Source organism: Trichosurus vulpecula, chromosome 4 (assembly GCF_011100635.1).
Source record: "Trichosurus vulpecula isolate mTriVul1 chromosome 4, mTriVul1.pri, whole genome shotgun sequence".
NCBI lineage: Eukaryota > Metazoa > Chordata > Mammalia > Diprotodontia > Phalangeridae > Trichosurus > Trichosurus vulpecula.
In genome coordinates this window covers 182,371,013-182,397,831 of record NC_050576.1, presented here as the reverse complement: position 1 = coordinate 182,397,831, position 26,819 = coordinate 182,371,013, and the positions used below count along the sequence as shown (strand labels likewise).

At 43.0% G+C, this 26,819-nt stretch overlaps 1 protein-coding gene across 5 annotated transcripts in view; it reads right to left on the bottom strand.

Annotated features, from left to right (window-relative positions):
• Positions 1–548: 548 nt before the first annotated feature.
• LOC118845877 (signal transducer and activator of transcription 5B) overlaps positions 549–26,819 on the bottom strand; it is a 76,912-nt gene continuing 50,641 nt past the window's right edge. For all 5 annotated transcript variants that reach the window (XM_036753961.1, XM_036753964.1, XM_036753963.1 and 2 more), the window contains exons 4-19: positions 24,737–24,826; positions 23,134–23,308; positions 21,758–21,888; positions 21,133–21,284; positions 20,650–20,805; positions 19,867–20,046; positions 19,392–19,479; positions 19,178–19,300; positions 18,496–18,588; positions 8,809–9,015; positions 7,870–7,964; positions 7,640–7,770; positions 6,141–6,311; positions 4,511–4,562; positions 3,844–3,951; positions 549–3,407 (exon numbers count right to left, since the gene is read on the bottom strand). In XM_036753961.1, coding sequence (XP_036609856.1) covers positions 3,281–3,407; positions 3,844–3,951; positions 4,511–4,562; positions 6,141–6,311; positions 7,640–7,770; positions 7,870–7,964; positions 8,809–9,015; positions 18,496–18,588; positions 19,178–19,300; positions 19,392–19,479; positions 19,867–20,046; positions 20,650–20,805; positions 21,133–21,284; positions 21,758–21,888; positions 23,134–23,308; positions 24,737–24,826 — 2,079 coding nt within the window. In that variant the 3' untranslated portion in view covers positions 549–3,280. The remainder of the gene's footprint in view (positions 3,408–3,843; positions 3,952–4,510; positions 4,563–6,140; positions 6,312–7,639; positions 7,771–7,869; positions 7,965–8,808; positions 9,016–18,495; positions 18,589–19,177; positions 19,301–19,391; positions 19,480–19,866; positions 20,047–20,649; positions 20,806–21,132; positions 21,285–21,757; positions 21,889–23,133; positions 23,309–24,736; positions 24,827–26,819) is intronic.

Sequence of the window (26,819 nt, the reverse complement as noted above, 5' to 3'; positions counted from 1 at the left end):
ATCTAAGGTTGTTGGTGCAATAAAGTTTCATAAGGCCTTACCAAACTGGAAGGGTTATGAGTGAAAGTTGGGTGATGGATTGACTTCCCACTTGTCATAGCAGGAGAGGCCTAGCTAAATTTGGAATGGCTCATTATCAGGCTTCCTTCAGGGCGATAAATTTGGGGCCCTTATGCAGCTAATAGGTACACACTTGTAGAACTGAATTGAATTATCAATAATGCTCTGAATGGGAAGGGCTTACATGCTGGAACTAAGCATTGAAGGAGGATGGAATCTTCTCCCAAACTTACAAACTGGATGTCTGAGATGGTTTAGATGTGGTTACATCCCTAAGGAGGGGGTGGATCCAGATGGCCACTCAAGAATCCATTGTCCCTCTGAGCTGATCAAATCCCCTCTTCTAGCACTTCAGACAAACGTCTCCACTTCGTCTCATTTTAAAGAGCCCAGGCTCACACAGCCTCACCGGTGCTGCTGCCCTCACCACTTCCCACCCCAAAACTTTGGATATATATGTGGGAAAAAGAAACCAACTGAAAAAGGTATTGTCTCTTCAGGAGGCCTTTATTGTAACATAAAATACACAATTTTGTGACTGCCCAAAATTGTACACAATACTTTATTGGTGGCTGCTTATATATATATATATATATATAGATATGAATCTGCTTCAACACTAAAATATGTATCTGAAATAATTTCACAAAGTTTTAAAAAGAAAAATTATCAAAAGTATTCTCTTATTTAAATTATACTCACTTTTTGGGTATTCCCACCCTCACAAAACCCCGTGTATACCACACACCAGTGAAACATTTCTGTTGTTTTGTGAGGGGAGCAAGGAGGGCAGGGGAAATGGTCAAAACTTGACTCTCCTCAGTAATCAACATGGACAAAAGTTTGGCTCTGTATTTTGCAAGGGGGGAGAGGGAGAAAGAAAACAATATATATTTCAGTCCAAAATGTCTCACAGGAGCAGCTTCCGGAAGAGTGTGGGCAGCTAAGCAAGTGCCAGGTCTCATGCTATCTGGGAAGCCTGGCGTCCCTGGAGAATAGCAATTGTGGGAGTGAGTGAGAGTTAAGAGCATCACTGCTTCCTAGAACCATCTTCAGCATGGAACTAGGCGGAGGCCAGGAAAGAGACACATTTCTATGATTTTCCCTTGTTCAGCGCTTTCCCCCTGGCCACCTCAGATATGATCCTATTTTCGTGCTGCCCCCTGGTGGGAACAGGCTGCCAGAACATGAATTGAATTTTCATGCCATGTCACTCCAGGAGGAACCAAGTCTCACCCCAGGGCCTGAGATTCCCAAGCCTGTTCAGGAGGGGTAATCAGGAAGTGAGAAAGCTAGAGTCATTTCTCAGATTCTTTATGAAAGTCCTGAGTACCTAGGAAACAAGGACTTTCCCCATTTTCCTCCCCCTCCATCTTCAGGACTGGAGTCCTAATTAAGCCCACATCCTGGAGTGACTAGTATCCCACAGCCAATGCTGGTGTTCCCGGAGAGTACGGTCTTCTCCCAGGAGGGGCAAAGAGATGCTCCTACTGCCTGGCAATGCCAGGATGTAGATGCACAAGTTAAAAATAATAAACATATAAAACGAGCCAAGGCTAACACACAGCGGCTTTTAAAAAGTTACCTTCCAATAAATACTTTACTAAAGAGGAATATTTCTCCATCGACATCAAGATACTTGATAAATTCATAACTTTTTTGTTAAAAAAATATCTGTTTATTTACTAGCAAGTATAAAAATAAGGTTTTTAGTGACATAACTCTCCTGGGTATGGCCATGTGCCCTTCTCTTGGAGAGAGGGGGTTGGGGGAAGAACCTCATAGGCCTTACCCATAGGCTGTGTCTGCTCACTCCCCAACCTATGTCCAGCTACACATCCCAGCCATAGCCCACATCTCTCCAGTAGTAAGAAGCTACTGAAGAAATTGCCATGAGTCAAAACTATGCTAGGCTTAATTTCATTTTTTTCCCTTTTTTCCTGTTTACCAAAATAAAACCAAAAACATTACAAATAAACCAACCCCCCCCAAACCTCTATCACTGCCCACAACCACACATTAGGTGGACCATGGACTTCAAATTCAACAAATTAGCCTTTGGTTCAGACGACATTCATGCCTTCAAATCTTCAAGACACTGGTGTAAACACTGGAAGAAAACGCAAATGACAATGGGCATAGGACTGGCATAGGACTTGGAGATAAAAGACAATTCTGATGACATCTGTGAGTGGGGAAGAAGCAGGAGGGAAATGAGGAGGATACATTTTAGAAAAAACAAAAGGGCACCTAACATGTATAAAATCCACAACCCTTGAAGTGATCCTTTAAAAAAAACAACAAATCCTCACATTTAGTATCCAACAGTCCAGAGAACAAGCAGGGAAGGAAAAGTCTTTGAATGATCAGATCTAAATTTCAGGTTACCCCAGGTAACAAATTATTGTTTTTAACCCTGGGAAATTAATACCTAGTATTCCACTGTAGCCCAAATGCACAGGATATCAGTTCTATAACCATGTACATATATGGCTAGTCTTTCTTATACCCATTTCAAACATACACATCCCCAAACATTCATGCATGCATGCGTTCTCACTCCCACAAAGGAGCAAATCCACACAAAAAGATGAGTTTGCATGTGCTAAGTGGCATTTTAAAAAGACCAACCCCCAAACAGAAAACCCATAACTCTTTACCCCACTCTGTCTATCTTTTCAAACTGTCGTAATTTCCCAACCCTACCCAGAAAAATAAAAAGAAAGAAAACCTGGCTTTTTCTGTTAAAAGGCAGTGATCGAAATTTCAGAGGATAGTTAAAGGCAACAACTGTTAAATTTTTGACTGTAATATTTGGCTGAAACAGCAACATAAGTCATTGATTCAGAGGTGCGACCTCCCTTCCACCCCTACCCATCCCCACGCTCCCAAAGCCAAAGCTCAGCCTTTCCCAGGAACTGGCTTTTAGTAAAGAGAAATTGGCCACAGTCCCTAAGGTCCTGATAATGCAGCCAAATCCTGAACAGAAAGGAGGGAAGGGGAAAAACGATAACTCACTTGAATACACATACACACACTCACACACACTCACACCCACCCCACTGGCATCACCATGCACAGAAATACTAAAGTCACAACTAGTATTAACACTTCACATTATGAGTATTATTTCCAAAGAGAAGCGATTCATGGAATTAAACATCCACAAGAGCGATCCTCTGGCGGGGGATGAAGAGCTATGGGGTGGCAGGATCAGGGGTCACGACTGGGCATGGGGAATCCACTGACTATCTATTGGTCGGCGTAAGAGTTCTTCAACATGTCTTGCTACATCCATAGTGTCGTCCAGGTCAAAATCCCCATCTGGGTCAAGGACAGAATCAGGGCTGATAAAGGAAGAGAGAAATCATCAGAATCTAAACAGAAGCCCCATCTCCCAGTTAATCCCAGGTCTCTAGACATGGCAGCCTGATGGCAAGGTCCTCACTCCTCTTCTCTGAGCTGACTTGTACCCCAGCATTAGCACACATGGAGAGCTACTCATTTAATAAAGTTGTACCCAGCGACCCAAATCAAACTACCTCCCAGGCCACTGAACAACTGGTTTGAAGGACAACTGGTGATGGACAATGCAGAGCAACTAACAGCCCACCTCATACCTAGAATGACCACTGGCATTTTCCATTTGAATAGACTGGGACAGGTCTGGGGTCCTTAGCTCACTAATCCCCATTTAAACCAATAAACCCCAGCCCACTAGGGGACCATGACAGCTCAACATTGGTCACCACCTCCTTGGGCCCCTAAGAGAACACAACCTACTTCTGGGGATACATGTTATAATGAGACTGGGAGCAGACAGCTGGGGATGGGGCCTGATCCATGTATGTGGCGCCGCCCCCTGAAGAATCCGCAGATGCACTGACAAACCTGGAGGAAGAAGCAAAAACATAATCTCAGATGCCATCCAGTCTGAAGGACTGAAGTAGAAACGGGGCTAGATGGAGAAACCTAGCCTAGTAGCCCTTTTCTCTAGTTCTATGACTCTCTGTGTTTCTAGGGCTTGAGCCTCAAGCAAAATATGCTTGCCTTTGCTAAACTTGGCCTATAGCCTGTCCCCAGGGTTGCCTATGCTGGGTCAGTACAACTCAAGAAAACTCAACTCTTCCCCCTCTCCATTGCATCTCATTTTGACTCTAGTTGAGTCTAGAGTAGTGTAAATTGGTAATCCTGGGGCTTCTGTACTGGAGAAATATCTTTTGGGGTAGGAAGAAAGGGGAGGTATGCCATATGTTCTGAGAAAAGGAGCTATGGTTGGTGCCCTTAGTATGTCAGGACAGAACCAAAATCCCGCCCAACAACCAGGCTCAGCAAGGCCTCCTGGGAAAGGACTGGACAGGGCATTTGTGGAATATGTTTGGGTATATGTGGCACAGAGGATGATAAATGGAGATAAGAATCCAAATGTGAATATGAGCTGGGCACTTACTCTGGCACCACCTGCTTGATTTGTGGTTTCACATATCCATCCACAGCTTTAGCTGCCAAGAAAAGAAAGGAGAAGAGAACTGAGGACAATGGTGGTTCCCAAGTGGGCAGATATGCAGTCTTCCTCAGAAATGGCCTTCCTCTTAGGATTACAAGATAGAAAGGCACCCAGAGACCTAGCCCCCAATTTTACCCAAGAAAGTCAGGGACAAATGCAGCCTCAATGCAGAGAATGCAAATCAAGACTTCACTGGTGTAATTAATTGGCATATCTCACTAAATTCCCCCAACCACAAATTAGATTTTCAATATTGCAAGTCAAAATTAAACATTAATGATATGCCTACCCCTGTACCTCCCCCATTCATCTGCCTGCCTGCATGCTTCCTGCAGTAGAGAATTTGGCATTCTCATGGCATTCTGAGAAAAAGGCACGCGCCCACTCACCCCAGGTGAGGACTATTTATGCAATGATTTTTTAAAAAATGCTGGCTATTTCTCTCATTCTCCATATAACTTGTTTTAGGGGAGAGCAGCCTAGGGATTTAAACTGAGTTATTCAACGTCTGGTCTCTGTGTGAAAGGCTAATTTCTGGAAAGCCATATTCAGAAATGGAAAATATAGCATTATTTCCTGAAAGCAAGAATAGGAAAAAGCAGCAATCTGACTTAACTGCTCACATTTGTGGAGCACTTGATGGCAACAAAGGGCTCTGTGTGCTATCTCATGATCCTCATGACACTCTCATTCTCACTTTACAGATGAGGAAACTGAGGCTCACAAAAGTTACATGACTTGTCCAAGCTCATTCAGCCAGTAACTAGCAGAACAAGAGTTTGAATCGACATCTTGGATCAAGTTCAGTAGTTATCGAACAGCAGGCCAAGATGCTTTGTGATCAATAAATAACCTTCTTCAGATCTGCATGCAAGTGTCCTAACTTGACCTACTCAGGACTAAAGAACTTTATGACTGGATAACCAGCACTGCATTTCACATCTTTTGGGTAACTCAGTTCCTTCCAAGCAGTAACAGAATAGAAAGGGAGATTAAACAAAAGAATTGGTCAAAGGAAGTCATTTGGAGATAGATATAAGAAATTCTTGGTCATGAATGCTGATAGAGGGAAGCAGATCCACATATTAAAAACTGCATGTAATTAAGCGATCATTTGGCTTTGGGGGCAGCTAGGTGGCACAGTGAGTAGAGCACTGGCCCTGGAGTCAGAAGGACCTGAGTTCAAACCCGGCCTCAGACACTTGACACACACTCACTAGCTGTGTGACCTTGGGCAAGTCACTTAACCCCAAATGCCCTGCCAAAAAGCAAAAAAAAAAAAAAAAAATCATTTGGCTTTGAAATTTGCAATATGATTTCTTTCCTCCTGGAAGATTTGCCTTCTCAGTTTTGCTTGGTAAAAGCTACCATTAAAAATAAGTTTTCATTCTCTAAGACACTGACATTAGGGATGGGGTGGCAGAGAAAATCCATAATTAACATTTGCCATGGATATCGTATAAACTGCATAAAATACATGAGTAACTAAAAATTAAGTTTATATATTGCTACATAAGATAAAGAGACAGCAACAAGACACATCAAAACTAGATCAAAATTTGAATTCTGTTACCAGTGGCAGACTCGCACATAACTGGTGTGTAATACTTGGAGTACACTTCATCTTTTGGCCGATCAGGAAACACGTAGATAAGGTAATTCAGATCTCCCAAGCGGTCAGCCAGGGACCGGATAGAGAAGTCTCTGGTGGTAAAAGGCATCAGATTCCAAAACATCCTCTCCTCTAAATCAACAAATAGAAAAATGACACTCCAAATGTAGAGCAGGAAACCTCTCCCTTCCCTGAGTCCTCCACGAGGCCCTTCCTGGGGGCCGCCTTCACGTTACATCTGAGATAATGACTAGGGTCAGTGGCCACAGAATACACACATTTTCCTTAGGTGTGCTAAGTGTGAATAACACTCATCAAATGCAGTTCTCAAGTCCTAATGCCAGCCTATTTCCCTTGGGGAGAAATGAATTCTTAATTTTATACCTCTTGGGTCTTAAAAAACAAAATACATTTGTTGGCAAGTAAAAATGATAACTTGTATTACTACAGTTTATTCAGCTTGCTTTTATTTTCTCACAACATGAAAGATAAAAAAAATACCCAGCAGAGCCCCTCAAAGCTCTTCGAAGTATCACTTCCAAGTTCAGGCACTGTGCTGACCCCATTGTTGTATGCCTATGAAACCTGGACAGTCTATCAGCACCCTGCCAGGAAACTGAATTGCTTCCATCTGAATTGTCTTAGGAAGATTCTGAAGATCACCTGGCAGGATAAGGTACCAGGCACTGAACTAAATTGCCAAGCATTCAAACTCTGCTTCAGAGAGTGCAACTCTGATGGGCTGGCCACATTTTTCGAATGCAAAACATAGGCTTGCCAAAAAGACTATTTTATGGAGAATTTACACAGGGCAAGTGTTCACATGGTGGTCAGAAGAAGCGATACAAGGACATTCTCAAGTTCTCTCTCAACTTTGGAACTGATTGTGTGACATGGGAGACACTGTCACAGGACCACTCAGCATGGCATGCCCACATCAGAGAAGGTACTGTGCTCTATGAGTGAAGCAGAATTGAAACAGCTCAAAGAAAACACAGGATGGGCAAATTTAAAGTATCCACCCCAAACGTTCACACGGACTACTGGTGCCCAATCTGTGGCAGAGCATTCCGAGCTCATACTGGCCTGTTCAGCCACAGTCGGACACACTGAATCTTAACTCAAGCACAGTGATGTCATTTTGGTCTTCTTCCAGAGCGAAGGACAACAACCACCAACCAAGTAATGAAGGCATGATTAAAATGGACTAATTGATGTTGCACCAAAAGCATCTATATGATCTAAGAAATTTTTCTACTACAACAAATATTAAGAAAATGACTTTTTTTTTCCAAAAGCAGCACAAGGTAATTTTGGGGATGTCGTGTAATGAAGGCTGCTTAATTTCTCAACTGAGTGAGAAACATTGTTACCAAAAAAGCAGCTAACCTAAGGTGAAGCAACTGCCTTTTTGGTGGTGGTTTGGTAGTTTTATTTGAGGAGGGCAAAAGGATACTTACGAGAGTCAAACTTCCAGGCAATAGTGATGCCCCCAATTTCAGAATCACTGAATCGAAGCAGAAAGGTCCCATCTGGTTTGTTAATGAGTAAGTCATGGGCCTGCTGCTTGTTCACAAAACCCAAGATGGCCCTAATCACAGAGACAAAAGGAGAAGAAACCACCTGAAGTTTTGTTCCCTAAAAGGAGAGCTTTCCCCTTTATTTCTAGCCAAGTAATGAAGACTCTCACCCATCATTCCAATGAGGCTTGAGATGTTTTTTTAACACTTCCATCACCCCATCAAACCACTGCCAGAAAGTGTAATTCCGTCCAGGTAAGTTCTCCTATGTTTTGACACAATAAAACGATTTTTTAAAATGCTGGGGGAGAGGTAGAGAGGTGGGAGAGTATGAAAGACAGTCGGAATTTAAGTCTTTTTAAAATTGTAGTTACAATAAAATAAATGGAAAACAACCATCGGTGACATCCTACCTTCATGAATCTATGCCTGAGTTTTACCAACAGGCCTACTACCCAAAAGAGCCAACTGAGGGAATTTGAAATCCTTTTCTTCTGCTGAAGCCCAGCACCTCAGTTCCGTGAAGTCTTCCCTGACATCCACAGCTCTAGACGACAGTACTCCCTGACTGCACTTCTTTACCTCATCACATTCTATAGTGTATCACCCTTATTATCATTTGTTTGATGCTTTTTGGGAGGCAATCAGGGTAAGTGACTTGCCCAGGGTTACACAGATACTAAGTGTCTAAGGCTGCATTTGAACTCAGGCTTTCCTGACTTCAGGGCTGCTGCTCTATCCACTGCACCACCTAGCTGCCATAAAACACATACCTGTCCTGAACACTTCCCTTCTCTACAGTTTTGTTTATATTTTGCTTCATTCTATACAGTCTATTCTAAAAGACTAAAACTGACTATATGTGCTTACAAGTCTAGTTGCTTTAAACATGCAAATAATAGAACTTTGTGTCCAGTAATATTTTCTCTATTCCACCTAAAATCTGGATGAGTCTCAGGAAGACCTTTTACCCAGAAGAGGTGTCTGTAGTGTATTTTATTAGTGAAAGGTAGAGGCCCTGGAAACAGGATTGGAAGAAAACTCCCCAAGGCATCTATTGTGAATGATTCTCATAAAGTGTACAGTTGCCTGACCCCCATTCCCCTCACCCTGTTGAACTGGGACCAAGAGATGGCCATGCTGTTGTAATCCTCCATGTTGTTGCTGCTGCTGTTGAATAGCTTCTGAGCCAGGAACACCAAGTTCTCCTTTGTCAGGCCTCGGTTGCTCTGGACTTCTGCCTTGAACTTCATGTTGAGAGCCTCGCACAGCTGGGGCCACAGTACTTTATCAGGTACAGCAAATGGTACCCGGCCCTGGAGAGGGGAAGTTGACAGGGAGATCAAGTCAGAGAGAGGCACCAGCCCTGCAAACGAACAAGACCCAGAACCATACAAGAAATAGCTAACTGACCAAGCTCCTTCAGAAGAAAAATCATCTATGGTTAGAATAAGTAGGAAGCCTTAGGATAACTCTCCTAGAGTTCCTGAGTGGTATACTGTGTCACAAAGATCCCTAGTTCCCACTTTAGCCTCAGGTACATGACTTAGGAAAACCATTTCCGGATAGACTCCCTCTGTAAAAATATGTTGGAAAAATCTTACTATTTACTTCTTTTAAAAAAGTTTTTATTGATATCCTTTGTTCTTACAATGGAAAAATAATCCTCCTTGCATAAATCTCTCCCCTACCTTCCTTCCAGAAAGCCCTTAAAAGTTCTCCCTTGTATTTTATTGTTCAGTTATTTTTCAGTCATGTCCTACTCTTCATGACCCCATTTGGAGTTTTCTTGGCACAGACACTGGAGTGGTTTGCCATTTCTTTCTCCAGATCATTTTACAGATGAGGAAACTGAGGTAAACAGGGTTAAGTGGCTTGTCCAGGGTCACACAGCTAGTAAGTGTCTGAGGCCAGATCTGAACTTATAAAAGTGAGTCTTCCTGACCCTAGACCCAGCACTCTATCCACTGTGCCACCCAGCTGTCACTGATACAACATTTCTCCCTTGCAGCATTTTTTTAAAAAGAAAAATAGGAAGAGAAAAAAATTGAGCAAAACCAAAAAATAACATGGAAAAAGTCTAATAATATACATACAGTTCCATGGACCCCAATATCTGCCAAGGAGTAAGTGGATGTGTATCTTCATGGCTCTTTTTTGGGGGTCATTTGTTCTTTGATCATTTTGCAATATAAAGTTTCAATAGTCCTTTCAATGGTTGTGGGCCTTTCCATTTGATTTACACTGTTGTAGTCAATGTGCATCTTCTTTTCCTGGCTCTGTTTACTTTACTTTACATGAACTTTTATTTGAACTGCTGTTCATATACATTTTTCCAGGCTTCATCATATTCATCATTTCTTATCGCACAGTAATATTCCATTATATTTATCAGGCTCAATTAGTTTATCCATTTCTCAATCTATGAATATTTACTTTATTTCTAGTTCTTTGGTACCCCAAAAGTACTGCCATCACAACTTTAGCATAAATAGGGAGTTTCTTTTTGTCAATGACCTCCTTAGGGTATACTGCCTGGCAGCAGGACCTCTAGGTCAAAAGGTACGGACATTTTTATCATTTTATGTGCATAATGCCAAATTGATTTCCAGAATAGTTTTATACCAATTAACAGCTCCACTAATGGGTTAACACATCTATCCTTCTGCTCTCCAACACAGATTATTCCCATCTTTTGTTATCTTTGCCAATTTGCTGGCAACAAGGTGAAACCATAGGATTGTTTTGATGTGCATTTTTCTTATTATGTGATTTGGGGCATTCTTTCATATGGTTGTTAATCATTTGCAATTCTTCTTTTGAGAACTATATGTTCATATCTTTTGATTTTGACTCAAATGGGGAATAGCTTTAACTATAGTCTTAAATATTCTGCTAGTTGTCTATATTTGCTGGATATCAAACACTTATCAGAGATATTTGATAAAATATTTTCCCCCAGGCAACTGCTTCCCTTATTATCCTAGATATATTCATTTTGTTTGTGCAAAAGCTTTTCAGCTTCACATATTCAAAATTACTTACTTTATCTTCTGGATTTGCCTTTGTCCCTTGTCTGGTTAAGAATTCATTCCCTATCTATAGCTGTGAAAGGTATATGAAACAGCTACATTAATGCACTGTTGGTGAAGCTGTGAATTCCATTATGGAACTGTACCCAAAATATTAATAAACTGTACATATTTTTTGACCCAGCTATAATATTACCCCAAAGAGATCGAAGAAAGATGAAAAGGATCCATGAATACAAAAATATTTAAGGTAGCTCTTTTTTTTATAGTGGCAAATTTTAGAATATAAATGTAATAGAATACTATTGTGCCATAAGAAATAATGAAAGGGAAGTTTCATAGAAAACTGAGAAAGAATTGAAGCAGAATGATGACAGAAGAACCAGGAGGACATTTTACATAATGACAATAACATTGTAAAAACAAACATCTCTGAAAGATTTAAGAACTCTGGTCAAAGTAATGACCAGCCACAATTCCAGTGGACTGATGATGAAGTACATAAATCCTGAACAAGAGATGATGAACTCAAGGTGTGGAATGAGACATATTTTTAAATAAAGCCAAAGCAGGACTTTGCTTGATTATGCATATATGTTACAAGGATTTTCTTTTTCTTTTTCTAATGGAGGGGAAGAAGTAGGTTGGAGGGAAGGAAAATAACTTTTCGTTAATTAAAAAAAAAAGGGTATGTGACCTATTTCTCATCTTTTCAATGGTATGATCTTCAATATTCAAGTCACATATCCATTTTGAATTTATTGTGGGATTTGGTAAAGTGTTGGCATAAGCCTAATTTTTGCCACATCACTCTCCAGTTTTCCTAATAGTTCTTATAAAATAGGGAGTTATTTCCTAGATAATTTACATTTTTCAGTTTAGTGAACTCTGAATGACTGAGTTAAATTATTTCTAATTCTTCCTTTTCTTTTTTTTGTTTTATTTTTTTTATTTTTTTTAATTTAAATTTATTTATTTAACATATTTGGTTTTCAGCATTGATTTTCACAACAGTTTGAATTACAAATTTTCTCCCCATTTCTACCCTCCCCCCACTCCAAGATGGCATATATTCTGGTTGCCCTGATCCCCAGTCAGCCCTTCCCTCTATCACCCCCCTCCCCTCTCATCCCCTTTTCCCTTCCTTTCTTGTAGGGCAAGATAAATTTCTACGCCCCATTGCCTGTGTATCTTATTTTTCAGTTGCATGCAAAAACTTTTTTTTTTTGAACATCTGATTTTAAAACTTTGAGTTCCAAATTCTCTCCCCTCTTCCCTTCCCACCCACCCTCCCTAAGAAGTCGAGCAATTCAACCTAGGCCACACATGTATCATTATGTATAAACCTTCCAAAATACTCATGTTGTGAAAGGCTAACTACATTTTGCTCCTTCCCAACCCATCCCGCTTTATTGAATTTTCTCCCTTGACCCTGTCCCCTTTCCAAATTGTTTGTTTTGATTACCTCCACCCCCATCTACCCTCCCCTCCATCATCTCTCCCCCTTTTATTTTTTTTTTTAATCTTCCTCCCTCTTCTTTCCTGTGGGGTAATATACCCAACTGAGTATGCATGGTATTCCCTCTTCAGGCCAAATCTGATGAGAGCAAGGTTCACTCATTCCCCCCTCACCTGCCCTCTCCTCTCCTCCCACAGAACTGCTTCCTCTTGCCACCTTTATGCGAGATAATCCACCCCATTCTATCTCTCCCTATCTCCCTCTCTCAGTATGTTGCTCTCTCATCCCTTAATTCCATTTTATTTCTTTTAGATATCTTCCCTTCATCTTCAACTCACCCTGTGTCTGCTCTCTCTCTTTTACACATATATATATAAACACACACACAATATATATATATACACATACACATAGATATATACATACATACACATTCACTTATATATATACATAAACATATATATACATATATGCATATTCCCTTCAACTACCCTAATACTGAGGTCTCATGAATCATACACATCATCTTTCCATGTAGGAATGTAAACAAAACTGTTCAACTTTAGTAAGTCCCTTGCAATTTCCGTTTCTTGATTACCTTTTCATGCTTCTCTTGATTCTATTCAGTTCTGGTCTTTTCACTGAGAAAGCTTGAAAGTCCTCTATTTTATTGAAAATCCATATTTTGCCTTGGAACATGATACTCAGTTTTGCTGGGTAGGTGATTCTAGGTTTTAATCCTAGCTCCATTGACCTCCGGAATATCGTATTCCAAGCCCTTCGATCTCTTAATGTAGAAGCTGCCAGATCTTGGATTATTCTGATTGTGTTTCCACAATACTCAAATTGTGTCTTTCTGGCTGCTTGCAGTATTTTCTCCTTGATCTGGGAGCTCTGGAATTTGGCGACAATATTCCTAGGAGATTTCTTTTTGGGATCTATTTGAGGAGGCAATCGATGGATTCTTTCAATTTCTATTTTGCCCTGTGGCTCTAGAATATCAGGGCAGTTCTCCTTGATAATTTCTTGAAAGACGATATCTAGGCTCTTTTTTTGATCATGGCTTTCAGGTAGTCCAATAATTTTTAAATTATCTCTCCTGGTTCTATTTTCCAGGTCAGTGGTTTTTCCAAGGAGATATTTCACATTGTCTTGCATTTTTTCATTCCTTTGGTTCTGTATTATAGTATCTTGATTTCTCATAAAGTCACTAGCTTCCACTTGCTCCAATCTGATTTTTAAGGTAGTATTTTCTTCAGTGGTCTTTTAGACTTCCTTTTCCATTTGGCTAATTCTGCCTTTCAAGGCATTCTTCTCCTCATTGGCTTTTTGGAGCTCTTTTGCCATTTGAGTTAGTCTGTTTTTTAAGGTGTTGTTTTCTTCAGTGTATTTTTCAGTATTTTTGGGGGTCTCCTTTAGCAACTCATTGACTTGTTTTTCATGGTTTTCTCGCATCCTTCTCATTTCTCTTCCCAATTTTTCCTCTACTTCTCTAACTTGCTTTTCCAAATCCTTTTTGAGTTCTTCTATGGCCTGGGGCCAGTTCACATTTTTCTTGGAGGCTTTTGTTGTAGGCTCTATGACTTTGTTGTCTTCTTTAGGCTGTATGTTTTGGTCTTCTTTGTCACCAAAGAAAGAATCCAAAGTCTGAGACTGAATCTGGGTGTGTTTTCGCTGCCTGGCCATATTCCCAACCAACTAACTTGACCCTTGAGTTTTTCAGTGGGGTATGACTGCTTGTAGACTAACGAGTTCTATGTTCCACATTTGGGGGGGAGGTGCCAGCTCTGTCAGACCCGCACTACTCCTTCCCCAAGAACCCCCAGCCCGGGCTGGGCTTAGATCTTCAGCAGGCTGTGCACTCCTGCTCTGATTCGCCACTTAATTCCTCCCACCAGGTGGGCCTGGGGCCAGAAGCAGCAGCAACTGTAGCTGCCCCACCTCCGCTGCCCCCGGGGCTGGAAGCCCAACCGCGAACTCCTTCCACTCCCGCAGCTTTTCCCACTAACCTTCTCTGCAGTCTTTGGTGTTTGTGGGTCGAGGGGTCTGGTAACTGCCGCAGCTCACATATTCAGGGCTCACATATTCAGGGCGCTAGGGGCCCCATCCGCCCGACTCCAAGTTTGGTTGTTCCATGCCGCTCAGGCTGGGCTCTGCTCAACTCCATTCCCAGCTCCCAGCTCCCAGCTCCGTGTGGAATAGACCTCACCCAGAGACCATCCAGGCTGTCCTGGGCTGGAGCCCTGCTTCCCTCTGCTGTTCTGTGGGTTCTGCCGTTCTAGAATTGGTTCAGAGCCATTTTTTATAGGTTTTTGGAGGGACTCGGTATGGAGCTCACTCTAGTCCCTGCTTACCAGCCGCCATCTTCTGATTCTTCCTTTTCTAGTCTATTTCACTGATATACTGGAAAAGATACTTTTCCAATAATGTTATAAGTTGGACAAGATTATATTGAGAATCTGAGGCCATGTAGTAAGCCGGAAAATCAGTGAAGAAGAACCTGTCCAGAGATGTTACAGAAAACAACTGGTATCTTCTCATCAGAACAAGATCATTTCTGGGCAGAGTATTTTTTTTTAAATCTGAAAGGAGAGTTCATTTTAAGTATTTCAATAAATTGCTTCATGGAGTCTTTCTGACGGCAGCAAAAGAGAGTTAATTGTATTTTAAAGAGCACTGACATGGACACTAAGTGATGCTTCTCACATCTCCACCCAGAAGAAGCAGAGCCTTCATCTTAGGCTTCGGCTTTGGTCAGTATGAGTGCTAAGGAAGTTGTGACAAGGACTACAATCCTTTTATGAAACAACTTCTGCTGGAAAATACAATGCATGGAACTTTCCCTCATGAAACTCCAAGTAGCATGGAGCTCCAAATGGCAGCCCACAAACTCCTTGAACAACAACTCCGGAAAGAAGTGGAAGATCATATTTTAGCACTGGAAAGAACCTTAAAGATAATCCAAGAAGCAAGCACTATAAACTTCTTTTTCAGAGAGGAAGGAAATCATGATGTAATTTTTTTTTAGCTAAAATACCCTACAGGGGCCATGCTGGCGTCACCCTCTCCTATGGCATAAAAGGAACTAGTAGGAACTCAAGAGTACAGAATATGACAAATAACATTAGACTTAAACCTAGTGCTAGCTGTTTGGCTGAACTGTTATTTCCCCTCTCTTTTTTATTCTGCATTATAGGGAATGGCTCACTAGAAGGGGGAGTGAAGCATACTGAGAAATATAAATAATGTCAAAGCAAATGAAAGCAATAAATACTTTTTTAAAAAAGGAACACAAAAGTCATCTCCAACTTCTAGTTTCAGGCTTCATCAAGAATACTACATTCCGGGAGCCAAGATGGCAGCTGAAAAGCAGGGACTAGCGTGAGCTCCCTGCCGAGTCCCTCCAAAAACCTATAAAAAATGGCTCTGAACCAATTCTAGAACTGCAGAACCCACAGAACAGCAGAGGGAAGCAGGGCTCCAGCCCAGGACAGCCTGGATGGTCTCTGGGTGAGGTCTATCCCACACGGAGCTGGGAGCAGAGCAGAGCCCAGCGTGAGCGGCTCAGACCAACCAGACCAGGAGCCAGGCAGAGCGGGCCCTAGCACCCTGAATCAGTGCGCTGTGGCAGTTACCAGACTTCTCAACCCACAAACACCAAAGACAGCGGAGAAGGCTAGGGGGAAAAGCTGTGGGAGTGGAAGGAGTTCGAGGTTCCGCCACCGCCCCTGGGGCAGCGGAGGTGGGGCAACTACAGCTGCTGTTGCTTCCGGCCCCAGGCCCACCTGGCAGGAGGAATTAAGCAGCAGATCAGAGCAGGAGTGCACAGCCTGCTGAAGATCTAAGCCCAGTCCGGGTTGGGGGTTCTTGGGGAAGGAGGAGTGCTGGTGTGACAGAGCTGGCGCATCCCCCCCAAAGGTGGAACATAGAACTCTTTAGTCTACAAGCAGTCATACCCCACTGAAAAACTCAAGGGTCAAGTTAGTTGGTTGGGAATATGGCCAGGCAGCGAAAACACACCCAGATTCAGTCTCAGACTTTGGATTCTTTCTTTGGTGACAAAGAAGACCAAAACATACAGCCTAAAGAAGACAACAAAGTCATAGAGCCTACAACAAAAGCCTCCAAGAAAAACATGAACTGGTCCCAGGCCATGGAAGAGCTCAAAAAGGATTTGGAAAAGCAAGTTAGAGAAGTAGAGGAAAAATTGGGAAGAGAAATGAGAAGGATGCGAGAAAACCATGAAAAATAAGTCAATGACTTGCTAAAGGAGACCCAAAAAAATACTGAAAAATACACTGAAGAAAACAACACCTTAAAAAACAGACTAACTCAAATGGCAAAAGAGCTCCAAAAAGCCAATGAGGAGAAGAAGGCCTTGAAAGGCAGAATTAGCCAAATGGAAAAGGAGGTCTAAAAGACCACTGAAGAAAATACTACCTTAAAAATCAGATTGGAGCAAGTGGAAGCTAGTGACTTTATGAGAAATCAAGATACTATAATACAGAACCAAAGGAATGAAAAAATGCAAGACAATGTGAAATATCTCCTTGGAAAAACCACTGACCTGGAAAATAGAGCCAGGAGAGATAATTTAAAAATTATTGGACTACCTGAAAGCCATGATCAAAAAAAGAGCCTAGATATCATCTTTCAAGAAATTATCAAGGAGAACTGCCCTGATATTCTAGAGCCACAGGGCAAAATAGAAATTGAAAGAATCCATCGATTGCCTCCTCAAATAGATCCCAAAAAGAAATCTCCTAGGAATATTGTCACCAAATTCCAGAGCTCCCAGATCAAGGAGAAAATACTGCAAGCAGCCAGAAAGACACAATTTGAGTATTGTGGAAACACAATCAGAATAATCCAAGATCTGGCAGCTTCTACATTAAGAGATCGAAGGGCTTGGAATACGATATTCCGGAGGTCAATGGAGCTAGGATTAAAACCTAGAATCACCTACCCAGCAAAACTGAGTATCATGCTCCAAGGTGAAATATGGATTTTCAATAAAATAGAGGACTTTCAAGCTTTCTCAGTGAAAAGACCAGAGCTGAATAGAAAATTTGACTTTCAAACACAAGAATCAAGAGAAGCATGAAAAGGTAAACAAGAGAGAGAAATCATAAGGGACTTACTAAAGTTGAACTGTTTTGTTTACATTCCTTCATAGAAAGATGATGTGTATGATTCATGAGACCTCAATATCATAGTAGCTGAAAGGAATAGGCATATATATATATATATATATATATATATATATATATATATACACACAGAGAGAGAGAGAGAGAGAGAGAAAGGGCACAGGGTGAGTTGAAGATGAAGGGAAGATACCTAAAAGAAATAAAATGGAATTAAGGGATGAGAGAGGAATATATTGAGAGAGAGAGATAGGGAGAGATAGAATGGGGTGGATTATCTCGAATAAAGGTGGCAAGAGGAAGCAGTTCTGTGGGAAGAGGGGAGAGGGCAGGTGAAGGGGGAATGAGTGAATCTTGCTCTCATCAAATCTGGCCTGAGGAGGTAATATCATACATACTCAATTGGGTATCTTACCCCACAGGAAAGAAGAGGGAAGAAGATTAAAAAAAGGGGGGATGATGGAGGGGAGGGCAGATTGGGGTGGAGGTAATCAAAAACAAACACTTTGGAAAGAGGATAGGGTCAAGGGAGAAAATTCAATAAAGGGGGATGGGTTGGGAAGGAGCAAAATATACTTAGTCTTACACAACATGAGTATTGTGGAAGGGTTATACATAATGATACACATGTGGCCTATGTTGAATTGCTTGACTTCTTAGGGAGGGTGGGTGGGAAGGGAAGAGGGGAGAGAATTTGGAACTCAAAGTTTTAAAATCAGATGTTCAAAAAAAAAAAGTTTTTGCATGCAACTGAAAAATAAGATACACAGGCAATGGGGCGTAGAAATTTATCTTGCCCTACAAGAAAGGAAGGGAAAAGGGGATGGGAGGGGAGTGGGGTGACAGAAGGAAGGGCTGCATGGGGAACAGGGCAACCAGAATATACATCATCTTGGAGTAGGAGGGAGGGTAGAAACGGGGAGAAAATTTGTAATTCAAACTCTTGTGAAAATCAATGCTGAAAACTAAATATGTTAAATAAATTAAAAAAAAAGAATACTACATTCCATAAACGGGAAATAGTTAATGAAATAAAATAATTTTTAAAAAAGAATACTGCATTCCTCTAATTGGAACAGGAGCCATTTCCTCAAAGAGATTCAAGTCATCAGTCTGATGACATTATAAGACATGGACAAATCAGAAGAAAATACTCACAGGTTCTGCAAAAGCATTGTCCCAGAGAACAGTGGCTGTAGCATTGTTATCTTGGCTACCATGAACGATCACCACCACAGGGAGGGAGAGGGTCTAGAGGCAACAAGCAAAAAATTTCAGAATCCACAACTATTATATTCTCTCCTTCCTTCTCTGACTAACAAATCTCAACACCCTAATGCTCACCTTAACTCTAGGCAGCCACAATCTTTGAACACAGCATCTGGACTATTCCAGGAAAGACTATGATTTTACCTAGCTCTGACATAAACATGAGGGGCTACAGGCATTTCTGAAATGGGATACAACTTAGAAGCTACCAAAGAATATAGTTTCTCAAGGTTTTACACACAAGGAGAAACTTGAAATGGTCCTTTAGATAAGAATCACATAACAAGCACCTAAAATTACCTGCAGCAAGCACTCAAGTTCACATATTAATTGGCCTGGGAAATGTTTCATGCTACATCTGCTGTTTTGCTTCGATCCTACTTATGGCACCTTATTGCTTGCCTTGTTACTATCTTCTGAGTGAGCTCTCGATTGGGTCGCTGAGGTAATCTCACCATGTTCTATGCCTCAATAGTAAAAGGAAAGGGGTGACCAAAGTACTGGGGAAAAGACAACTGTCTGGTACTCAGAAGTGATTGATTCAACACTGTTGGAGGGAGATTTTTTTTACCTTGACCTGAAAAACCAGCTCATTCCCACCAACACTGAACTGCGACTCAAACAGGATTGTAAATTTCTCTTCTGTTACTGATTCTGCACCACGACGGTCAGACCTCTTGATGCGTTTTAGGGACTGCAAAAAGAAGAAATGAGATGACAACACAGTCCAAGATTTCATTGAAATCAACCAATCTCATCCCCCCCATCCTTCCTTCTCTCCTCACCATATTCCTGAAGTGCGCACTGAGGGTGCCAGTTGCCTGGTGATACTCCATCACGCAGCAATTGTTCAATATCTCACCGCTGTAATCACTGCAAACAAGAGATGCCCCGTCACAAACCAATCTCAAGGACTCACAAGCCTTAAGGGTCAAGGCGCAAGTCTGGAAATTAAGCTAGGGGAGGGATAAAGTAAAGACTTATCTCACTCTAGTGGACAGTCTGAGAAAGAAAAGTGGGATGAAACAGAGATTGGCTCAAAGACAGCAATGACACAGGGAAGGAGAGGAAAGTCTAAATGAATGGCTAAAGGATAAAGTAACAGCACCTTAACAGATGCCCCTTTCTTTTCTCTATTTAGGAGGACAGAAGAGAGACAAGGCATCGTCGGGGAGATGGCTAATATCCAGACCTCTCCTACTTAAAGCCCAAGACCCCCAGGGGAAGCAGCAGACAGGAAGGAAAGGCATCCATCATTACTTTCGAGTGTTCTCGTTCTTCAGCAAAGACTTGGCCTGCTGCTCACTGATGATGGTGGCCTTCACTTGAGGAGGGTTCATGTGCACATTCAATTTCCCACCCACCAGGAGACGCACTGTAGCTGCAAACTTGGTCTGTGTCTTCAGGACCTGAGGGGGCTGCTTCTCAATGATGAAGGTGCTGGAAGGAAGACAAAGAACCAGACATCCAGGAGGCTGCTGACACCAGGTGACATCATCCCTTCCCATGAGGCAGTTCCCCCTGCCCCCAGTCTGAAGCAGCAGACAGGGAATCACTAGAGATGCTTCTCATGGTCTGGAGGTCAATCAGCTAGGTGGACTAGAGATGGCCTTGCGCCCTTTAAATTTCTAGGGATGGGTGGGTCTCCCCTAAGAAGACTGTAGCTGTAAAAGATGAATGATCCTACTCTTATCCAAAAGAAGGATAGTGAGAATTAGAACACGACAGGGATGGGAAGCAACCTAAGTTAGAAGGCCAAAAGGAGCTAGGGATCACTGGATGGGGGGAACAAGGGAAGGTGGGGCCTCTGTTCTTTGGGAGTTCTCTCAGAAGCAGAGACAGCAATCTCTCTCCAGCACACTGTCTGTTGGGAGTGAGAGCCAGGCAAGCTCAGTCCAAAGCAGCCTGAGAAGCAAGAGTCCAAGAGAAAGAAGAGCACAAGACAGGACAGCCAGAGGCCCCAAGCTCAGTGATCCCCAGAACTTTCCCTTGCTCTCCAAGGCTGGGGCTGGCTCAAGATTAAAGGAAGCTTGGAGCAGTCACCTGGTCACCAAAGCAGAGATGATATCTGTGATGGTGGCATTGAGCTCAGTCAGCATCTCCTCCACGGGTCCAGGGATAGGCAACTGCTGACAAAGATGCTCAGCCCTCCTGATCTGCTGCCGGTTCTGCCAGATGATCTCAGCCAACTTCTCACACCTGGGTGTGGAGGCCCACAGGGCAACACAAAGGGAATGGGTTAAACTGTCCAGGACACAGGCTGACCCAATACTGGCCTAGGGAGGGATAGCCCATGCTAGATAGGGACTTCCTCTCCAACCATGGGAAGGGACCAAGGAAAGTCACAGTGGAGGACTGGGCTGGGGTGGGGGCTGTGCTTGGCTTCAGCCACCTTCCCTAACCCTTCACTCTGGTGGAGAGCCCCAGAGCCTCATGTCCCCAGGACTAGCCCTGAGGCCAGAGCCCCAAAACCAAAAGCCTTGTCTCCAAAGACTCATTCAGCCCCAAGTTCCTTCCCTCACATACCAAGACTGTAGAACGTCCAGGCTGCCCTCTGGAGGCCCTCCATTCCCAGCCAGTTGCTGCCTTCTCTTCCACTGGATCAGCTCATCATCCAGAATGATAGTTTGCTGCTTCCGGAGCAGCTGGAGGGTCTTCTGGTGTTTCTCTGCCAGCTCCTGCCAAGATCACTGGATCAGAGACACAGAGCTGGGAGGCACCTTACAGCTCTTCTGGCCAACCCCCTCAATGGACCAATGCACGGACAAGTACAGAGAGGTCCAGCTCCAGTCCCCACAGGGACTAGTAGTAAGTGGCAGAGCTGGGATTAGAACCCAGGTGTTCTGAGTCCAAGGGGCAAAGGCCAGGTCCCCTGGAGGGCTCAGAGCACAGCCTATCTCTGCTCCATTTAACAAAGAGGAAAATGACAGGGAAGGCCTTTTCTCACATGGCTTACTCACTTCTCTTACCCCAGCTTCCCCAGACCAGATTTCCCTCTCAGACAAAGGAATCCATTTTAGCCACCCTGCCTGGCTCTTTGACTCAGCTCCCCCCAGAAGAGATCAGGATATTGCTGCCCACCTGAGAACACTCCCCACCTCTCAAACCTCATCAGTTCTGCCCAGGACAGAGTGGAAAGGAAGGAGCTCACCACACGGTACTGCTGGAGAGTCTGGGCCTCACGCTGCAGCCAGGCCTCCAGGGACACCTGCTTCTGCTGAAGTGCTGTTTCCCTTGTCAAGCGTTCCTGGGGACTCAACTGTGACAGCTGGGAGAACTGAGCTGTGGGGGTAAGGAACACACCAGGACATTCCCCCTTAGACTTCACACAGGAAGTTTTGGGGACCCAGGCACCTTCTGATCAGGAGGCAAAAAGGCCCACAATGAGGGATACCTTCCCCTCCAAAAAAGGGGAGAGACCCCTCTGAGCCATCCCCTCCTACTTTCAGTCTCCTCTCCAACACCAACCAGCATCTTGTTCAGCCAGGCCCATCAGTGCCTCTACATGAGGGAGGCACGAGGTCTTCCACCTATCCAGAAACAGCCTCATCTTTGTCCCTCAAATACATCAATGGACAATAGGGGCCCACTTTCTACTCCACACTCCCTCCCCTCTGCCTGGGGATGGCAGCTTCTTCCAGATGAGGAATGTGATGAGGGACGATGCGAGTGTGTGTGCGTGTGGTCAAGAGTCAGAAGACAGGCACCAGAATGCCTTGATCCCACTGAAGGTGCAAAGTGAGAGGAAGCTGTCTGGTCTCAGGCCAGCCTCTCATGGAGAGAGGGTGCTCATGCTCAGGCTGCCTCCAACTGTGCTCCCAGCCCAGGCACTTGAGCTTGGCCTTTCTGACAGCATGCCTGTCTGGCTCCCCCTGGGACAAGGCCAGACTCCAGCCTAAGAGAATAGGCTCCTGGAAGGCCAGGAGAGGGAGCTCCTGGAGCCCCACAACTGGTTTCTTCCATGGAGAGCCCTGGCCTGGCTCTTCTGCTCTGAAGACTGCTGCATCCTGGGCACAAGGCAGACACTATCCCCTGCTCTCAGCTGGGAGCACTGAGCTGCTTCACAGACACCTACTCCTGGAAGCCTTCCTGAATCAAGGCCTCCCACAAACTCTCATCACCATCCCTGGTTGGGCAGACCCTGGTATGTCTGTGTCCTAAGGAACATTCACATGTGTTTCCTGTTGGGGTTGGGGGGTGGGGCTGAGTTGATAGGGCATTTTAAAGCATCTGCTGTGGTCACAGAAGTGGCTGGTATGGTACTTAGACTGGGAGCTGTCTGAGAGTGGAACCTGTTTCCCCAATGGAGTAGGAGCTGGGTGAGGGGAGAGATCAGGTCCCTCCCTTCTTCTTTAGCTCCTTTGCTATTGTGCTCTGCATTTCTCAGGGATGGGGTTCCCTGGCAGCCCCAGCCCAAGACCAATGCCCCAAACCAGGAGCCCCATTTTTCTTTCCAAGCCTGAGCTCCCTTGGTGCTTCTGGCCCCACCTTCAACCCCAGCCTTGACTCCAGCCCCACTGGCCTCACCCTGGTTTCTGAGGCTCTCCTGGTATTGGATGATGAAATACTCCTGAGTCTGCTGCAGCTTCTTCAGCTCATTCTCTGTGTCCTGAGTGACCAGTCGCAGCTCCTCAAATGTCTGGTTGATCTGCAGGTGTTTCTGGGACATAGCATCAGCCAGGTTCCCAGCTGGAGAACTACACTGCACACAGGGAGGCAAGGGAAAAGGCAGCAGGGTCACATGGCCAGAGGGGCCCTGAGGCCTCAGACACAGCCAATGGGCTTCTGGGGTACACTCCATAGACTCCAAGCCTTTAGCCACAAGGACAAGACAATTACCATAAGGGCTACAGAAAGGGAAAAAAGTCTTCTAGGAAGACTAGGAGACTCTCATAGGGCACAGCTCTGAAGAAAAAGGAATCTTGGTTTGTTTTAGGCCTAGCCTCCCCTGAGGAAATCCTCAGTGGGCTCTCTAAAGGGCATAAGAAGAGGGATTATCCCAGAGGATCATTTGGGGATTTTCACCAACAATGAGGACTCCTGCTTCCAGACTACGCAGGCAGACCCCCACCTGAGTAAATCACTCAGCTCTTTCTCCCTTGCTATGGAAGAAAATGTTCCAGTCATCTAGATGACACAGTCTCCCAAAGAGACTTCAGCTCCTCTTCTCCCCACACACCCACTGACTTAACAAGGCTAATGTGGCCAGGTTTCCATAGCACCAACCACCCAGTGGTTTCCATCAAGACATTTTGCTCTGTATCAACCAGCTTATCTTCCAACCCACTACTAATTGATATGACCCTCACATGGAAAGGATTTGGAATCCTCAATATCTCCAAAAACAGTATCATCTTCATCCCTCACAGAGAACAACTGGCAATCAAGCCTAATTCTTACTCAGCCTACATCAGATCTGCCCAGGGACAGCAGCTTCTCTCAGAGAAGGTATATGATGAGAGAAGGAGTGGGGAGGTGGGGGAATGTAACATTTTTCTGTACTATCAGGTATAATTATGCACTGGTCAGTTTTGCTAAACTGCTTTTTTTCTTTTCCTATTAGAGTGGGAGCTCCTTGAGAGCAGGAACTGTGGGGTGTTTTTCTTTCTTTGTATCACTAACATTTAGCACAGAGCCTGGAAAATAGTAATTGTTTAATAAATGCTTGCTGGCTGACTTTTTCCCCTTCTCTTCCTGGGGATGGTCCACAGGTTAGGGGATGGTAAAGGGAAGCATATATTCAGAAATGAAGGTGATACAAAACCAAAAAGTATCAACAAAAATTTAAGATAGGTTTTCAAAAGGACTGCCTCAGAATCCCTGCTAGCACCTTCAAGCACCCCATCACCCTATTCATCAAAACTTATGCCTCAGCATTTCTCACTCTCTTTGAACTGTATTCATTTACCCGTTTATGATGCTTTATCATAAAATCACATCACTGACAAAGGGGTGTCCAATGTCTTCTATCAGACGGTAAGTTATTTGGGGTCATGAACCATGTTTGCTACTTCTTTGGTATCCCCTCAGTAGCCCTTGGGACGGTCTTCTGTGCATAAGAGAAATTCACTCTGTGCAAAGAGAGTCTGAAGAGAGAGGATGCTCTTTCAGAGCCCTCTGGGACACTCACGTTGGTAGCTTCTCGGACCAGCCTCTGTTCATTGTATAATATGTGCCGGATGCATCGGACCAGCTCCATGGGGCAGCGGTCATACGTGCTCTGAAAGAATCAAACAGCATACTTATTCAGTGCCATACCAATCATGCTACCAAAAAATTATTTCATAGAGCTAGGTAAAAATAATAACAAAGTTTACCTGGAAGAACAAAAGATCCAGAATATCAAGGGAGTTAATGAAAAGAAATGCTAGGGGAGGTGGCCTACCCATACCACATCTAAAACTGTACTGTAAAGCAGCAATCATCAAAACTACTTGGTACTGGCTAAGAAATAGAGTGGTGGATCAGTGGAATTGGTTAGATACACAAGACGTAGTAGTCAATGAGTATAGCAATCTACTCTTTGATAAACCTAAAGAGTTCAGCTTCTGGGATAAGAACTCACTATTTCACAAAAACTGCTCGGAAAACTAGAAAACAGTATGGCAGAAATTGGGCACAGACCAATATCTTACCCCATATACCCAAATAAAGTCAAAATGGACTCATGACTTAGATATAAAGGCTGATTACTATAAGCAATTTTGGAGAGAAGGGAATAGTCTACCTGTCAGACTTATGGAGAAGGGAAGAGTTTATGACTAAACAAGAGATACAGAGCATTACAAAATGCAAAATGGATAATTTTGATTATGTTAAATTGAAAAATTTTTGTACAAACAAAGCCAATGCAACCAAGATTAGGAGGGAAGCAGAAAAATGGTAAAGAATTTTTACAACCAGTGTCTCTGACAAAGGCGTCATTTCTAAAATATACAGGGAACTGAGTCAAATTTATAAGAATACAAATCATTCCCCAATTGATAAATGGTCAAAGGATATGAATGGGAATGAGTTTTCAGAGGAAGAAACTAAAGCTATCTATAGTCATATGAAAAAATGTTCTAAGTCACTATTGATTAGAGAAATTCAAATCAAAACAACTCCCAGGTACCACATCTCTTCTGTCAGATTGACTAACAGGTCAAAATAGGAAAATGAGAAATGCTGGAGAAGATATGGGAAAACTGGAACACTACTGCATTGTTGGTGGAGTTGTGAACTGATCCAACCATTCTGGAGAGCAATTTGGAACTATGCCCAAAGGGCTATAAAAATGTGCATACACCCTTTGACCCAGCAATATCACCTCTAGGGCTATATCCCAAAGAGATCCAAGAAGGGGGAAAAGGAGCTGTATGTATAAAAATATTTATATCAGCTCTTTTGTGGTGGCAAGGAATTGGAAATCAAGGAGATGCCCATCAACTGGGGATGGCTAAACAAATTGTGGTATATGAATATAATGGAATACTATTGTGCTATAAGAAATGAGGAGCAGATGGACTTCAAAAGAATCTTTAGAGTCTTATATGATCTGATGATGATGAAGGGAGAAGAACATTGTACACAACCACAGAAACAATGCTTCTGTGATAATTAACTTTGATAGACTTGGCTCCTCTCAATAATGCAAGGTTTTAAGATAGCTCCAAAAGTCTCATGATGGAAAAGGCTATCCACATCCAGAGAAAGAATTACGGAATCTGAATCCAGATTGAAGCAAACTATTTGCTCTCTTTTTAAAAAAGTTTATTTTTGGTTTTGTTACATCTTTCTCATGGTTCATTTCATTGGTTATAATTCTTCTTTACAATTTGATTATTGGAAAAGAAGTTTAATGTGAAAGTATACGTAGAACCTATATCAGATTGCATACTGTCTTGGGGGAGGGGGAAGGAGAGAGAGGGGGAGAAAATTTGGAACTGAAAAACTTGTGGAACGGAGTGTTGTAAACTAAAAATAAATAAATAAATAATTTTTTTAAAAGGAAGAATCAAACAGCAAATACCAAGTAGGCCTTGTCTAGGTTACAGAGCTCTATTTACCCTCTGAGAAAGGTCAAATTTTTATTAGTGAAAAGCATCCTCACACCTCCAATATTGTGTTCTGAAAAGAACTCATAATGGAAACATTTTTAACAATGCAATTACATTAATAAGCAAATATGCATCCTGATCAGTAGATGCCAATCTAGTATGCAGTGTAAATTA